The sequence below is a fragment of the Carcharodon carcharias genome, chromosome 5 (assembly GCF_017639515.1).
Source record: "Carcharodon carcharias isolate sCarCar2 chromosome 5, sCarCar2.pri, whole genome shotgun sequence".
Lineage (NCBI taxonomy): Eukaryota > Metazoa > Chordata > Chondrichthyes > Lamniformes > Lamnidae > Carcharodon > Carcharodon carcharias.
Genome location: NC_054471.1, coordinates 152,025,340 through 152,042,270, shown reverse-complemented (window position 1 = coordinate 152,042,270; position 16,931 = coordinate 152,025,340). Strand labels below are relative to the sequence as shown.

General features: G+C 40.0%; 1 protein-coding gene across 1 annotated transcript; it reads left to right on the top strand.

Moving 5' to 3' along the window:
• Nucleotides 1–807: 807 nt before the first annotated feature.
• On the top strand, nt 808–15,998 carry prss35 (serine protease 35). The gene is made up of 2 exons (XM_041188049.1): nt 808–1,117; nt 12,674–15,998. Exon 2 carries the CDS (start codon nt 12,693–12,695, stop codon nt 13,830–13,832), a length of 1,140 nt encoding a protein of 379 aa, XP_041043983.1. The 5' UTR covers nt 808–1,117; nt 12,674–12,692; the 3' UTR covers nt 13,833–15,998.
• Nucleotides 15,999–16,931: the final 933 nt, after the last annotated feature.

Genomic DNA, 16,931 nt, shown 5'->3' with positions numbered 1-16,931 from the left:
CTTAATATTAAAAGCAAAACACTGGATGCTGGAAATCTGAAATAAAAACTAGAAGTGCTGTAAATACTCAGCGGGTCTGACCGCATCGGTGGAGAGAGAAAATGTTTCCAGTCGAATACGTCTTCTTCAGAACTCCACAGATGTCAGCATAGATTGCAGCCCTTCAGATGTGAGCTCAGAGTCCTGCTTATCACAAACTTCTCGAGTTTCTTTCTCCAAAACATTTGGCTTTTGAATTTTACTGTTCCCAGAGTTGGAAGGATGGTTTGCGATTCTAAGCAAGAACTAACTCATTTAAATATCTGTTAATAATGAGTGCAGACACCAAATATTCTGCTTTTGGAATGCACGACCGTGCTCTGGTTTATTTAAGGACACGCCGCAAGATGGACATTATTGCCAATGTAAAGTTTGCAGAAATAGTTCCAATTTACACGCAGGTGACTGGTGTTTAGAACACTCATTTTGTTGTATCAAATAACAAAGAAAAATATAGACTGCAGTAGGTTCATAGATTTAACACTGGGAGATACCACGCGATCTAAGAGTTCCAGGTGTATGAAGCACTCTGATTCACCCTCTCTCTGGCATGTCGGAACAGACATTGAAACTTTCTCTCCAGCAGTAACAAGGGGATGATCTGGGAGAGGAGGGGGTGGGGGGGGGGGGGGGTGGGGCCAGGGAGAGAGGGGGAATCCTTCGTGCTTCACAAGAGCTTTTTGTTTCCAGTCATGCCTATGTGTGCGTTTGTGAATCGGTTTGTAAACAGTAACTTGGAAACTAAACAGTGCAGTGTGACCAGCTGTCAGAAGCAGGGGGGCTGGTCGTTTCAGAATGGGAAAGAAAGGCAAGGCGAGCGTGTGGGGCTGCTGATCCTATTGGACACACCCCTTCGAGTTCCCTTGTACTGGGAAGAAAAGGGAAGGTTTTGTTTTTTTTTCAGAAGCATCAAGTGCACTGTGTAGACGAGACTTGCTCGGCAGTGTTGCGTTGGTGTTGAATGTGAACGCCAGGGGATCTGTCCTGTTATAACCCACCTCTCCCCTGCAATGTGAGGGGCCGGGAGCGATACTTCGGCGAGAGGATCGTGCATCATCTCCCTAGCGAATGGTAACAGGTAAGAACTGATCAGATATAAAAACAAAAAAACTGCGGATGCTGGAAATCCAAAACAAAAACAGAATTACCTGGAAAAACTCAGCAGGTCTGGCAGCATCGGTGGAGAAGAAAAGAGTTGACGTTTCGAGTCCTCATGACCCTTCGACAAGTTCTGTCGAAGGGTCATGAGGACTCGAAACGTCAACTCTTTTCTTCTCCACCGATGCTGCAAGAACTGATCAGTGTGTTCATAGGTTCGGGTCATTGTAGGTGAGCTCTTCATTGGGAGCGGAAGAAGAATTAGGGTTTGAGCCTAGCAGCTGTTTGGTTGGAAAGAGGCGAAAAGCAGCCAGCCTGGGGCAGTGACACGAATCAATTCGTGTATTGGATTTAGGTGCGGATAGTATACATTTCTGTGGCAAACATTGTAAAGGACGCTGCTCACAATTTCTACAGAGACGTGCCTGACAAAGCGAGGGCTTTGTTTAGTCTTCCTAAGTGTCTTACTTGATCAAATTCAAAAGTGGCAAGTTTTACAGACTTTACTGAACTTTGCTCCCTAACGAATTCAAACACATTCAAACAAATGTATTGTTACTTTTCAGCTTTTTGTCTAATTCTGGTGAAGATCAGTATGTTAAAGTACAGCTCTCACCTCTCCCCCCCCCCCCCCACCTTGTTGGGCATTTACCAGGAGCCCTCGTTATTTTAAATGATGTTGAGATAAAACATCAAATCTCCAGCTTTCCTGTTCATTGTGCTCCGTTGATTTATCATGGAGATAGTTCTAAGATCACTAGAATTAGGTGAAGAGCTTTATCCCGGTTGCTAACTATTTTAACATGCTACATGGTGATAAGAAGGTTTGGGGGTGCAGCTCTTTCTGAGGGGCTGTATGTACGTGCTGGAAGGGGAGCCTCTCACTCTCCCCTCAGGAATTGGTAGAGCGGCTTCCAACTTGTCTGTCGCCCTTTGTCCGCCGCTGCTGTCAACCGGGATCTGAAATCGTCAACTTTCCTGCACTGCATTACTTCACTGAACTTGACTGACTGCAGTTTTTCTTTAAGCGCACGCACACACACACACACACACACTCCCCCAGGGTCTTCACACCGCCAAGCATCTACGTGGGCTGTTTCCATCATCTCCTTTCTAACCACTTGGCAAGAATCCAGTTTAATCCGCGGGGATGTGCCTTTGCCACCTCCCTTTGTGGAGCACCCCCATCCCGAGTTCCCCCTCCAAAGGCGAATGCACTTCTGTCCCGTTAAAACCCGCAGGTTTGAACACTCGTTAGCTAAAATGAATTAAACGTTACAAATTATTTTTCAACTATGGGTGGACATAAAGTCAAAACTTAAATCACGTTGAAAAGTCATTCCAGATTCCAGAAGGCATTACAAAAAATCTAAGTTCCTATTTTGAAGTATAACTTGGAATGTCCAAGAACGCCAGCATAAGGATGACACCATGGACTTTTCGGCAGAGGCTGCTGGGGAAGCAAGTCAGTTATGGAGGAAAAGTGTGCAGATTTAGAAATTATCAGTGGAAAACGAAATACAGAATAGAAACACTCAGCAAGTCAGCCAACATCAGTGGCGAGAGACAGAGAAACAGAGTCTCTGATCTTTCAGAAGAGATACAGTTTAAACTTGCCTAGATACACCAGAAACAGTTATCATAGACAAAAACAAAAATACCTGGAAAAACTCAGCAGGTCTGACAGCATCTGCGGAGAGGAACACAGTTAACGTTTCGAGTCCGTATGACTCTTCACCATGAATTGAGTATATCGCGATGTATAGATCTCATATATTTGGGATTAGTGATGGACCAGATTGCGGTTCGGACCCGAGGAGAGATCTTCCTGCCCGTGAACCGGGTGGAGAAGACCAAACTGTACATCAGTCGGATTTTCAACTGATCCAGTGCGAATATTGTGGAACATTGTCTGTTGTGGCACCTGTTCAGGTTCGCGAGTATTTTGTTTCAGATTATCTGAAGTCGCGAGATAATCGTGCAGATTAAATAGAGAGCTGCAAAAGTTAACAGTGGCACATATTCTCTGAGTTTAGTAGATTGATTCTACTGGCTTTGGGTAAGTTTGCAAAACCCAATGCTGTTTGTTGCTTATAATCATGTAAAATAATTAGCATGTAATGTTGTAGCGATGGAATTTAAGAGATCGTATAAAGCGACCTGAACTTTAAATAATGCTGTTCTAAGTAAACAAACGACAAAACAGATATAAAGGCAACAATCAGAATCCAATATGTAAAGAGGACCTGCTATTAAATATTCCAAATAAAGAAAACAAATGCGTTTTATTTTAGCAGTTTGAGTATTTTTATTGCCTTGGTATATTGCTAAACTAAGAATTTGTGAAAGGTCCCTTGTCGTGTTCTGCCACCTCGTGGCGACTTAACAACAAGCAGCAGCTAGTTTAACTAGTTAGTTACAAGGCTAATCGAGGCGTGGCCAGCCTTTCAAAGGTCAGAGGCTGGAAAAAATAGTTTTTCAAAAAGCCATAAGTTGCAGTTGTGATATGCTTGCTGTTATTTTCATTGTTACAATAGCTAGAAGGAAGGCTATAGTGGTATAGTACTATTGTCGCAAGACTAGTAATCCCGAGACTCAGGGTAGTTCTCTGGGGACCTGGATTTGAAACCCTCCACAGCAGATGATGGAATTTGAGTTCAATAAAAAAAATATGGAATTAAAAGTCTGATGATGAATATGAAACCATTGTTGATTGTCATAAAAACCCATCTGGTTCACTAATGTCCTTTAGGGAAGGAAATCTGCTGTCCTTACCTGGTTTGGCATACATGTGACTCCAGACCCATAGCAACGTGGTTGACTCTTAAATGCCCACAAGGGCAATTAGGGATGGGCATGGGATTAGTGGTGCCCACATCCCATGAATGAACAAAAAAATACATCCCAGAAACTTTGAAACGGCCCAAATGTTCTCACTGAGCCAAAGCTAACAGATTGATCCATCATTGTTGGCACCTGATACTCCTGTCTGTTGAGATTTTATTGAGCCCTATGGAACACCTTCATGAAAGACAGATGTGCTGGAGCTTCCTTATAATAATATTTTTATTTTTGCAGCACCTTTAGGTCTTACCAAACCACACACAGTTCTTGTGTAGATAGGGCAGGCAAGCAAACTGCTCTCATGCTGACTTTATGTTTTGTTTTAAAGCAATTAGTACAGGAGTTATAGCTTTTTCATAAACACATTTTCACAGAAGTCACACAATTATCTTGTACTTATCTTTGAATTTCAAAGATATCTTTGAACTTAGAAAGTTCATTGTTACATACCTTCTCTGATTATTAATGTAAACATTTTCCTTAAGCTTCAAGGATCATTCACAAAGGAATTGTTTTCTTTTCACTTGCTAGAGTTTTGATGTAGACCATTACCTTTTAATAACTCCCAATTATTAACTGAAAGAATTACGCCACATCATGTTTTAAACAAAAAAACATTACTGCCTGTTGGTTAAAAAAGCAAGTATTACAAACTTAAAACTATATTTCGTAAGCACTTATTCTTTAAGCCTGAAAATCTCAACAGGACACTTCCCATTATAGGTGACCGTCCAACTATCCTTAAGCATCTCACAATTGTGGCCACCCCAGCTCAAGCATGGGCCCCACTGCTTCCTTGCTCAGTGACTCTAAAATCACAAACACCCTTCATTTCTGATAGCCCTTTGTTGCAGGTCTGCATCTTCTGGCAGATCGCTCCTTGACGTTCCATGGCATTATCATCACTGAATCCCCCACTGCCAATATCCTGGGGGTTACCATTGATCAGAAACTGAACTGGACTAGTCATATAAATATTGTGGCTATAAGAACAGGTCAGAGACTAGGAATCCTGCGACGAGTAACTCACCTCCAGACTCCCCAAAGCCTGTCCACCATCTACAAGGCTCAAGTCAGGAGTGTGTTGGAATACTTCTCACTTGCCTGGATGGGTGCAGCTCCAACAACACAAGAAGCTTGACACTGTCCAGGACAAAGCAGCCCACTTGATTGGCATCACATCCACAAACATTCACTTCCTCCGCCACCAATGCACAGTAGCAGCAGTGTGTACCATCTACAAGATGCACTGCAGAAATTCACCAAGGCTGCTTAGACACAACCTTCCAAGCCCACGACCACTATCATCTAGAAGGACAAGGGCAGCAGATAGATTGGAACACCAGCACCTGGAAGTTTCCCTCCAAGCAATTCACTATTCTGACTTGGAAATATATTACCGTTCCTTCACTGTCACTGGGTCAAAATCCTGGAATTCCCTCCCTGGTGGTCCTCTGTTAGCTTCGTAATGGAGCCAGGAGTCTGGTATGATTACATTGTCCCCATTACAGATATAAGTTATTCATGTGTGTCTCACCACATGGACTGCAGCAGTTCAAGAAGGCAGCTCACCACCACCTTCTCAAGGGCAATTAGGAATGGGCAATAAATGCTGGCCCAGCCAGCGAAGGCCACATCCCATGAATGAATATATATATATATAAAAACATTTTCTCTCTCTGCTTGTCTTGAAGCTGCTTCCAGGCCCCAACTGACTGCCTGTTTCTGTGAGAAATCCCAGAGATAAACCCAAAACAAAAAAAAAACTACCTCACTGCAATCTATCCCCATGGCAATGTGGCATGGTCAACTGTGCTCTGCCTGATGTCTGTTTAAAGTCTATAGGTTATTGTTGCCTTGGTGAAGATTTACCTGGGAGTAATTAATTTGGGGATTTGTTTAAAAGTTGTTATGGTAGTAATTTGTAGACATGTGTATGTGTTTAATTTCGTTAAATTAATAAATGTTTAATTTTGTTTATATAAAAAAACCTCTTGAGGCTTGGTGGTTTCATTTCTGAATTCAGAGCTGCATCTCAAACATACCAATTGAAAATATAAGTTATGACAGTTATTCAGGTTTCCTTCTGGGATTTAAACAACTCAGCCTTTACCAAATGCTGTATCATAACAACCAGTATCAAAAAAAAATCCCAGTTAATGGACCAAAGCGCCAAAATAATTAATAAATATCTGCTGGATAAAAAGTTTGGCCTGAGGCTGTGAATGATTTCACAGAGTTTCCCAATGTGGATGCCAAAGTAACCAAGACCGTTGAGTTGGCAAAACAAGTCAAAAAGGAGGGTTTTGAAGACCTGGCCACATATGAAGTAGAGGAGTTACTTCAGTCTCATCAATCAGAACTCTCTGCAGAAGAATTGGTGGAACTGATGAAATCAAGTGAATGTAAAGAGGAGGAATAAGAGCCATGGTAGGCTCAATTTGCATCTGTGATGATGGCAGGCCTCATAAGATCAACTGAAGAATGGAAATAACAGGTGACAGACTATGAGACAAACATGAAAAGAAGCATTGGCTTTTGTGGAGTGATTGACAGAGAACTTCACAAGATTGAAAAGCAAAAAGCGAAGCAGTCAAAAATAACTTTTTTAAAATCTATTACCACATCTATATCTATATCAGCCACCTCGTTCACATCCTCCACTTCCAGCTTCACGTAAACCTCCACCAACTTCACATCCAAGCCCATCACGTTCTGCTAGAGATCCTTATAAGAGTAAGTGTGACTCATATATTTCTTACTCTGTTAAGCAGCCGGACATCTTTATACTTATTCAAAACATTGTTTTTATTGTCTTTTATTCTCTATACGTATCAAATTTTTGGATTGTTGGAACCAACTAATTGACTCCCATTATAAAATGTTCGCTGTTTGCAAATTTGCCATTTGTGAGGTTTTTCCAAGGATGTAACCCCAGGGAACTGGGGGGGGGGACTTTACTGTATAATGAACTGAAGTACTGACAGACAATATTACTTATTATGAAGAATTAAGAATGGAATACTCTCCATTTGCCTTGATGAGTGCAGCTCCAGCAACTCTCAAGAAACTCAGCAATATCCAGGACAAAGCTTGACCGACATCCCAACCGCCACCTTAAACATTCGTTCTCTCCGCCATCGGCACAGAGTGGCAGCAGTGTGTACTGTATACAAGATGCACTACAGCAGCTCACCAAGGCTCCTTCATCAGCACCTTCCAATGCTGCGACCTTGACCACCTAGAAGAACAAAGGCAGCAGGTGCATGGGCACATTACCATCTGCAAATTCCTCGCGAAGTCCCACATCATCTTGACTTAGAAATGAGTCACCGCCTCTTAATCGTTGCTTGGTCAAATTCTTGGAGCTCTGCCCCTGTGCCACAGCACTGTGGGTGTACCTACATCACATGGACTACAACAGTTCAAAATGGCAGCTCGCCAGCGCCTCCTCAAGGGCAATTAGAGATGGGCAATAAATGCTGGCCATTCACATCTGATAAATTTATAAAAATAAGTGATTCCCCTGCTCTTCTTCTAATAGTGCCCTGGAATCAGTGAGAGAGGAGTCAAAGCCTCAGTGCAACGTCACATTAAAAAATGCATATTGTTTTTAATTGTCTTTAATTTACTCCAATTATCTCAAAAAAGAAATATAAGTACACAATCCATTTGGAGAGGAATAACATGAGCATGTATTTATGCCATTTTTAACTCTCATAAAACCTGCTTATGTAATAATATGAAATACCATTTGAGGAAAATGGAAAGAATTTTATAGTGAAGTTAGAACATTTAAAAATACAGAAACTAGTTCAAATTAAATATATATATGTTATACATGTACTTACTTCTCAGCTAATGCTATAATTTTCTGTTATTATAAATTTGTATCCTTTGAAATTTTCTATGGATGACAATATATAGCAGCTTCAAAGATATACAACCCTTAATTAAATACAGTCAAATCCACATGTCGGCAATTGGATCATACAATGATAGAACACCTGGTGAGTTCATAAACAAAGTAAATGTTTTTAAAGCTGAGTCGGTCAGTACAATTGTAGCCATTGCTGTGAAATGCAAATCTGAGTACACAGAACCCATAACAATATTCCTCTCAATCTGTTGCATGTATTGTTATTCAGCTGCATGCTCAAACTGTTACAATAGCTACTGATGATCTTCCTCCCCATCACCTGCGTTGAATGTAATGATCTTCTTCCGGTTCAATATTTTTTCTCTTAACTCTTTCCTGGGATGTGGATGTCACTTGGCAAGGCTAGCATTTGCTTTGCATCTCTAATTGCCCTTGAACTGAGTAGCTTGCTAGGCCATCTCAGAGGGCAGTTAAGAGTCAACAACATTGCTGTGGGTCTGGAGTCACAGGTAAGCCAGGCCAGGTAAGGATGGTGGATTTCCTTCCCTAAAGGACATTAGTGAACCTGATTGGTTTTTACAACAATCGAGTATGGTTTCATGGGGTGGAATTTTATGGCCCCATCGTGCCAGGGGAGGGACTGTAAAATGTGGTGAGCCATTCAAACATCCATTGATTTTAGTGGGACCTTATAATCCCATCAGCATAAAATTCTGTCCAAGGTCACCATGACTGGGATTAGTTTTTAATTCTAGGTTTTATTAATTGAATTTAAATTCTACCAACTGCTATGGTGGGATTTTAACCCAAACCCCTGAGAACTAGCCTACATGGACTAGTCCAGTGACATTACCACTACATCACCACCACCTCTCCTTAATGTGTTTTTCACCCAATGGCCAGGATATTGAGGTCGGCGAGTGGGGGCGGGCCCACTCGCTGATGTGTAAAATGACGTGGGATGACATTGGGCAGAACACCTGATGTCACCCCATGTCATTTCAATTTTCAGGTCAGCGGGGGCACAGCTGAATCAGCTGTGCGCCACCCTACCTGTCAACGGCCAATTAAGGCCATTTAATACGTAATTCAAGTAGTTAATGGACCTGTCAGGGAAATTTTATGTTTGTGCATTGACCATTTTTGAATTTGGCGCTGATCTCCCTAAGGCAGCACTTAGCCTCAGGGAGATGAATGCGCTCTTTCGCGTGCATGTGTGAAAGAACACACTCCTGGCTTAGGGAATCCCCCCCCAGACCGCACAGGGAGCACATAGCACTTCCGGGTGGACATCACGCTGGGCAGGCCTTAATTGGCCTGCCCACATAAAATGGCGGCATGTCCTCGATTGGGGGCGCTGATCGGAGGCACGCCGGCTCGTGCCTTGTCCTGCACTTCCTCCTCCAACGGGGGAAAAATTCTTCCCAATGTGTACTGGAGTCCCTGTTGACTCTTCTCCTTATGAAAAATATATGTTTAGCTCTGTTATTGGATGGCCGCCAGGGGTTGTCTTGTGAGACAAGGCTATCATAACCTCCCTTGTAATTTAGAACTAGGGTATTCTTACTGCAGGGGGTGACTTTCACAGCACAGAGGAAACTGAGATATAGCCACCCTAATAAAGTACCCTGACCACCTTTCTGTATCAGTGTGATCAGAGCAGAAACAGACATTTAATAAAAAAAGTGCATGGAAGATGTAAATGGGGAAGTATTACAAGAATGCAAGAGATAGGAGGAGAGAAAGATCATAAAGCCCATTGAGCTGCTCCACCATTCACTATGATCATGGCTGGTCTTGGGCTTCAACTCCATTTTCCTGTCAGCTCCCATATCCCTTAATTCCCTGAGAGACAAAAAGTCTATCCCAGCCTTAAATGCATTAAACGTATTTAAATATTAAGTATGGAAAGCCAGTAATTGAGAGGCCAGGTTAGAGAAGATACAGTGAAAGGTCAAGAGATGAAGTCAATAAGGTGAAAATAGGACCATTAAAAGCAGGCAGAGACAGGGAAGGTATCAGGCATGAAGAGTACAATGCTCGTTGAAGGTATGTACAAGTCATATCAAAGGCAAGAGGAACATTATGGCTTGAAAACCATAGACAAGAGAAAATTCAATAGTAGTTGTTGACCAGGGACACAGAACAGCAGAGGGGAAGTTCTGAAGAGTCAACACCATTGTATTTTTTCTGAATTAATTAAATTCAGGGTTCCAGTACTGCCTCCCATTATCTGAAATTGCCTACATCACAACTCTGGTAACATTTGAATACATCTTTCATTGAAATTAATTTTTATAGAAATGCACTTACTTTTTGATGCTTTATTTTGGGGGAGTTGGGGGATATGTTGGGGAGGATAAAATGGATGTCACTTTAGCTTCACTCAGACTTATGATGTTTCTGAACTAGATTTTTTTACTTTGAACTTAGATTTTATGCTGAATTAAATGCAAGTTTATTCTGTGACCTCACTTATTTGCAATTGGGTTGAGGTTGCCCACACTCAGTTCACATAGGATGGTCATAGCCAGCAAAGAGGTTGGACTTCCATCCCATCAATCTGATCTACATGTAGACCCATGTTGAATGGATGTAAGGACAGTGTGTTAATTTCAGGCATTTTGCAGACACCTTATGCAGACATTATGGGGTAGATTTTCAACTTGCTATCCTGGCATAAAATTGGCATTGCAGATCGGGCATTCTGCAATGGGCAGCCAATCCACAATACCAGTTTTATGTCCACATGAGATGTAGGAAATCTACCCCGATTTTAAGCAGGATACCCTTGGGCATGTTAAGCACCTTCAGCATTGATTCGAAGTAGGTGTTGATAAAGGTTAACGTTTATCCCGGGGGCGAGGGTGGAGGGGGAGAATAGCTTTATGAAGTAAATATCTGTGGATTTGTGAGTATTATCCTATGATAAATTACCACTTGATGATGTAGCCTTCAGTAAAATATTAGCATGTACCTTAATTGAACATAGGGGACATAGGTACAGGCAGGTAATAATAACTTGGATTTACAGAGTACCTGTATGAAGTACTTTGAAGTGAAGTTACTGTTGCAGTATGGGTAAATGTGAAAGCCAAATTACACACAATAAGGTCCTTTCCATAAACACCAATGAAGTAAATTACCCAGTAATTAGTGTTGGGAGAGCTCTCTGTTCTCCTACAAAAATAACCTAGTCGTCTTTACATCCACCACAAAAAGGCAGAAGGAGTCATGGTTCAACATCACACCCTAAAGGGAGCATTTCAGTGTCAGAGGTGCTCCCTTTACATGCAATGTTGAACTGTGGCTCCTCCTGCAATCTCCTGAGCACTGCACTGAAATGTCAGCTGGACCTACCTGCTTAAGCCTCTGATGTGAGACTGAACTTGTGACCTTCTGACTCAGTAATTAGATTAGTGCCATAGAACCAAGGCTGGTCCCTTGGCAAGTTTGCCATTGACATCAGGAAGTATTTCTTCACACAAAGAATAATCATTACCTGAGATTGTATTCCAAGTAAAGCAGTGGAAGGTAAACTGTGGAATTAGTCATGAAGCTGTTAGTTTCTATAATGGGGGTGGGGGCAGGGAGAGAGTATGTTTCTGTGAGATATTCATAGTGCTTGGTCAGCACCCCATCTACCACCTTAAACATTCACTCCCTCCAACACCAGCATATGGTGGCAACAGTGTGCAGTATATACAGGATGCAGTGCAACATCCTGCCAAGCCTGCTTTCACAGCACCTTCCAAACCCATGACCTTTACTGCATAGAAGGACAAGGGCAGCTGACACTTGGGAATATGACTACCTGCAAGTGCCCCTCGAAACCACACACCATCCTGACGTGGGACTATATTGCCCTTCCTTCATTGTCACTGGGCCAAAATCCTGGAACTCCATTCCTAACAACATTTAGGCCTGGATTTTTCAGCCCTTTATGATGGGACCTGCTGCGGGAGATTCGGTGGCCCAGCCAAAAGTCCATTGACTTCGGTGGGAGCGGACAATCCTGGCGGTGGGCGGGGCCAGAAAACCCCATCATGTGAGTGTACCTGCACCAGATGCATTGCAGCAGTTCAAGAATGGAGCTCACTATAACCTTTTTAAGGGAAATTAGGGATGGGCAATAAATGCTGGACTTAGCAGTGATGCTGATATCGCAAGAAAGAATAAAAAGAAGTAAATTTCTACGAATGGCTTCCCTATCTTAACTCTGTGATAATTTGTGATGCACCTTATTTTTCTCTGATTAATGGGAAAAGTTATTGATCTGAATTGTCCAGGCTGCTGGCATCAAATGAAAGGACAAAAGTTTGAAATTAGTAAAGGCCTGGTGTAACCTACCCAGTTATCTTGCAAAATAGTTTGCGTTGTTCAGCACTCATGAGAAATGTGTTCGATTGTTACTGTTTCTTCTAGATCTCTGAAGCAAGATTACAAGTTCCATACACATATGTACAATTCTGTCTTCTATTTTCAAAAAGAAAAAAAATAAATATTGCAATGAAAGGGCCAGAGAATGGAACTAAGTAGACAACACTTTCAGAAAGCTCTTCATAATTCATGTGGGCTGAAGGATATCCTTTGTGCTTCTATATTATAAATGTGTCCATCTTCCCTTTCTTAAGCAGTAAATGTTGGTTTAAATTATATTACAGTTCTAAGTTCCACAATGCTATAGAGATGACAGCATTTAATAATTTTGATAGACACAAAATGAAACACTTTTTAATGTAAACATATGAAGAGCAGAATTGAAATTGACATTTTTACATTAAGTCATTGTTTTTTCTTTCTTTTCCTCAGGAGAAGATCTGGTTTCACCATGGGAACGATAAAACTTTTATTATTACTTTCCATGAGCACATTAACATTCTCCTTTGGGATTGATACTGCAGAAGATTATACCTGGCATTTACGAAGAGCACCCCGAGTGTTGGAAAGAAGAACCATAATCATAGGACCTCCAAGGTTTGAGGCTAAAACCAAACTGTTGATCAACTCTACCTGTGGGATTGCTTGCCAAAAGAAACTACCACGGCCAACTGTGTCTGACCTTCAGAATTACCTTTCTTATGAAACCATGTACAACAATGGGACACGTACATTGACTGAGGTAGATATCAGAGAATTTGACCTGAAAAACGAATTAGAGTTTGCTCAGACAAGAAGCCATTCTAGGAGGAAGAGGCAGGTCTTTGGGTTGGACAGCAGATTTAGTATTGGTAACAAGCATTTCATAACAAGCTATCCTTTTAATACAGCTGTGAAAATCTCCACAGGATGTACTGGGATTCTAGTGTCAAAGAAACATGTGCTGACGGCAGCTCACTGCATTCACGATGGTAAAGACTATGTGAAAGGTGCCAAAAGGCTAAGAGTAGGATTTTTAAAGATGAGATCCAAGGGGGGTGGAAAAAGGAGGGGATCTAAGAGGAATAAATGGTCAACTAAGGATAAGCCATCTTTCCAGTGGTCAAGAGTAAAGCGTACCCAAGTACCAAAAGGCTGGTTCAAAGGAGTGGCCGATGATATTGCAGTGGATTATGATTATGCTATTCTTGAATTAAAGAGACCTCAGAAACACAAGTATATGGAGCTAGGAATTAGTCCCTCTGTCCAGAATATGCCAAGCAACCGGATTCACTTTTCAGGCTTTGATAACGATAGACCAGGGAAATTGGTATATCGTTTCTGCACCGTGTCTGATGAATCCAATGATCTATTCTATCAATATTGTGATGCTAATCCTGGATCAAGTGGCTCAGGTATTTACATTCGTCTTAAGGAGCCAGACAAGCGTGTATGGAAACGCAAGATCATTGGAGTCTTTTCTGGTCATCAGTGGGTGGATATCAATGGTGTACAACAGGATTACAATGTGGCTGTGCGCATTACTCCACTTAAATATGCACAGATATGCTTCTGGATACACGGGAACTACGCTGATTGCAGAGATGGTTGATTGGATTCATTAACTATATTACATGCTTTTGTATCTATATACTTGTGTGCAGACATTAATCCTTTGCATACAAAGTGGATGATGGTGATCCATCAAGGCACATTGAAAAGATATGTGCAATTTCATCTCGACTAAAAAATATGTTCAGGGTGCTCTAATTTAAGTATATAAAATGTAAAATTAATGGGAGTCTTTCAGAGTATATTTTTGACTGGGTAACATTGCTGTTCAAAATGTTTAGTTATTCAGTATAAAATTTACTGCAATAATTAATCTGTGGAACAAATTATTCAAGGTTGATAGCCCAATAAGTATTCTACCTAATGATTTTTGAAAGATATATTAAAATGGAGAATGGTGCTTATTCTTATTTCTAAAGTTATTTTTAAGGGTTTGAAGAATGCATTACTGCACTCCCCAGAACCTCATTATTTGTCCTGCATACGTAAAAAACTAATATAGACTCAGATTTTAAGCATTTTCATTTATCAAAGATTAACTATTTGTGTAGTAGCAAAATGTACAAAACTATCCACACATGTAATTTGTTACTGAATTTAAAGTTGTTTGTAATTAAGTGAAGGTGTGTTTGTCATTTGTCTTAGTTGTACTGATCAATCTTGGAGCATTTGGAATTGGAGGTTCATAATGGGTGTTGTTCATATCTTGCTTCCAGCGAAATAAATTGTGGATATGCTTAACTTTTGATGACCTCAACCAAAGTATACCACTTCATAAACTAACAGTTTTAATGGAGCAAAGATAAAGTAATGGCTCTCATCAATATTGGAATAAGAAAGTTTAGTGAAGCTAAAGAAAAGGTAATAATGTGGTTTGTTACTATATTACAATTTATGATAGAATTCATAGAGCAAATCCTTTAAAATATTTTGTGTAAAATAAATTTGGTAATTTATCCAGTTAAAAGTGTTCAAATTTCAACCATTCTCCATTCTTCCCCCCAAAACACTGAGTCAGTGATCGATCAAAAAAATGTATCTATAGCACTGCGATGAAAATTAGTGCCTGTGGGGTTAAAACTGACCAAGAACAATTTTTCTTTTCAGAAACTCTGAACAATCTCTTGAAGTGAGTTGACTGATTTATCTTATTCAATTGCATCTAACCATCTGAATAGAATTAGAAACTAATGCTTAAAGTACCAGTCTAATCATTTGTTGTGCTAACAGTATACAATTTTTATTTATGTAGAGAGCAATGGTTAAGATCTGCAGGCTTGCCTTAAATAAAAACATATGTAAATCATTAACATAATTCAGATATCTTTGGCAGAGGGGTTTAGTGACAAGTACAGTTCTTTAAAGTGCATTTCAGAATGCTTTCCGAAACAAAAACTGAAATAATATTTTGGTACTACATTTTGTCTTGAAACACGTATTCCAGTGGCATTAAAACCACGAGAAATACACATATATGGAGTGAATCATAGCATTATGTAAATGAGGAATGTTAGGAAGGTTATATCAGTTTAAATGCACTGGTGCTAGGCTATTCGCTACAATCACAGTCTTTGCATAATAAGTAATTTTCATATATCAGAACTGTAAAAATAGAATAGAAAAAGTATTTAATTAAGAACTGTCAAGTGGCTCATTCTGCTTAGTCAGATCTTTCACTCTTTTTAAAATTAAATGTAATTGTACTCAAATAAAACATAGAAGCTGTGTTAAGGAAACCTGAGCAATTCTTTGATGAGTAGTTTGAATAATGATGAATTGTTAACAAATAGAGAGTGATCACACTTATGTAAACATTGATGAAAAATATCCTCCTCAAAAATTATTGGTATCATTCATTACTTTTAAATATTTAAAAGAGTACACATCTACATAATATAATTATGCAACGCCTGAACCCAAATAGAGTCCCATAGAAAAATGTTCTGGACTGGATAATGACTGACAATGGTCATCAAAAAAAAAATTATATAAGAGGGGAAAAAGTGAGCATTGATCAGTTTGTTTGCTTCAAGCAGTATACATGTTGCTTTACATTCTTGCTCTTATGTTGTTATAAGAATTTCATGAAATGCATGTTTAGAAAATGACTTTTTTTGTAGATTCATTGAGTTTTTGTATACTGTAAGACATGACCTATTCCTTTGAGCCTCACTGTATATTCAGAAAAATACAGACCTTCTCTGTCTATTGTTCTGTTGTGTTTTTCTTCTCAAAGGAACTAGTTATACATTCTGCATACATATATTATTGAAGTATATTGAACCTCTTCAGCTATATATTCTATTAATTCCAAGCAGAGGCACTATCAAATTCATTTATTCAGTCAATAATCCTGTAAATTATCCAGATTGTATTGTAATTATTTTCTATAATTCATGCAATCACTCACACAGCAACCTGCATTGCAATAGCTGCTAAAGATCACAAACGAATCTGCTGACCACAAATGACTGGTAAATTATTTCTCAAGGGTGTAAACAAATAAATATTGCACACTATGCTTTATATAAACAGTTATTAGAAGGAATGATTGCAAAGCAATTACACACTATCCAGAAGTTAGTTTACAGTTCAATAATGCCATCACAACCCGTGATGTCTGTTATATGTTGTATGTTCAGTAGGCCTCACAAAGAGGTTCTGGGTCTTTTATGGTTGAACATTAAGCGTTTATTGAGAACACATAACTATGTACATATATAGAGTATAGCCCAAGCTATGAGCTAACTCCATGCTTGCTTCAACACAGGTCTCGGTCCAGTCCACAACTCACCCTAGTCTCAGGTCATGTTTTTCTTTACATCACATGGTGGGCGATAATGGTTCCCAGTCCTATATTAACCCATGCTATGCCAGATCCCATTGTACTACAATATCAGGTGGCCTCTTCAGTTCTTTTGGATTTCATTTGCACACATTAAATATGTGTGTGCCTGACCATATTAAATTTCATTTTCATCAGCTCTTTGGGGTGTGATCTGATTTTATTTCACCAATGTCTCCATCTTGTTTCTGAAGCAGATGTCTCAACATGAGACACAAGGGTAAACTTTACACAAAAGTGTCATACTCTGCCTGTTGTGTCTCTGCATCGAAATTCCTGCAAAGTGGACTCAGA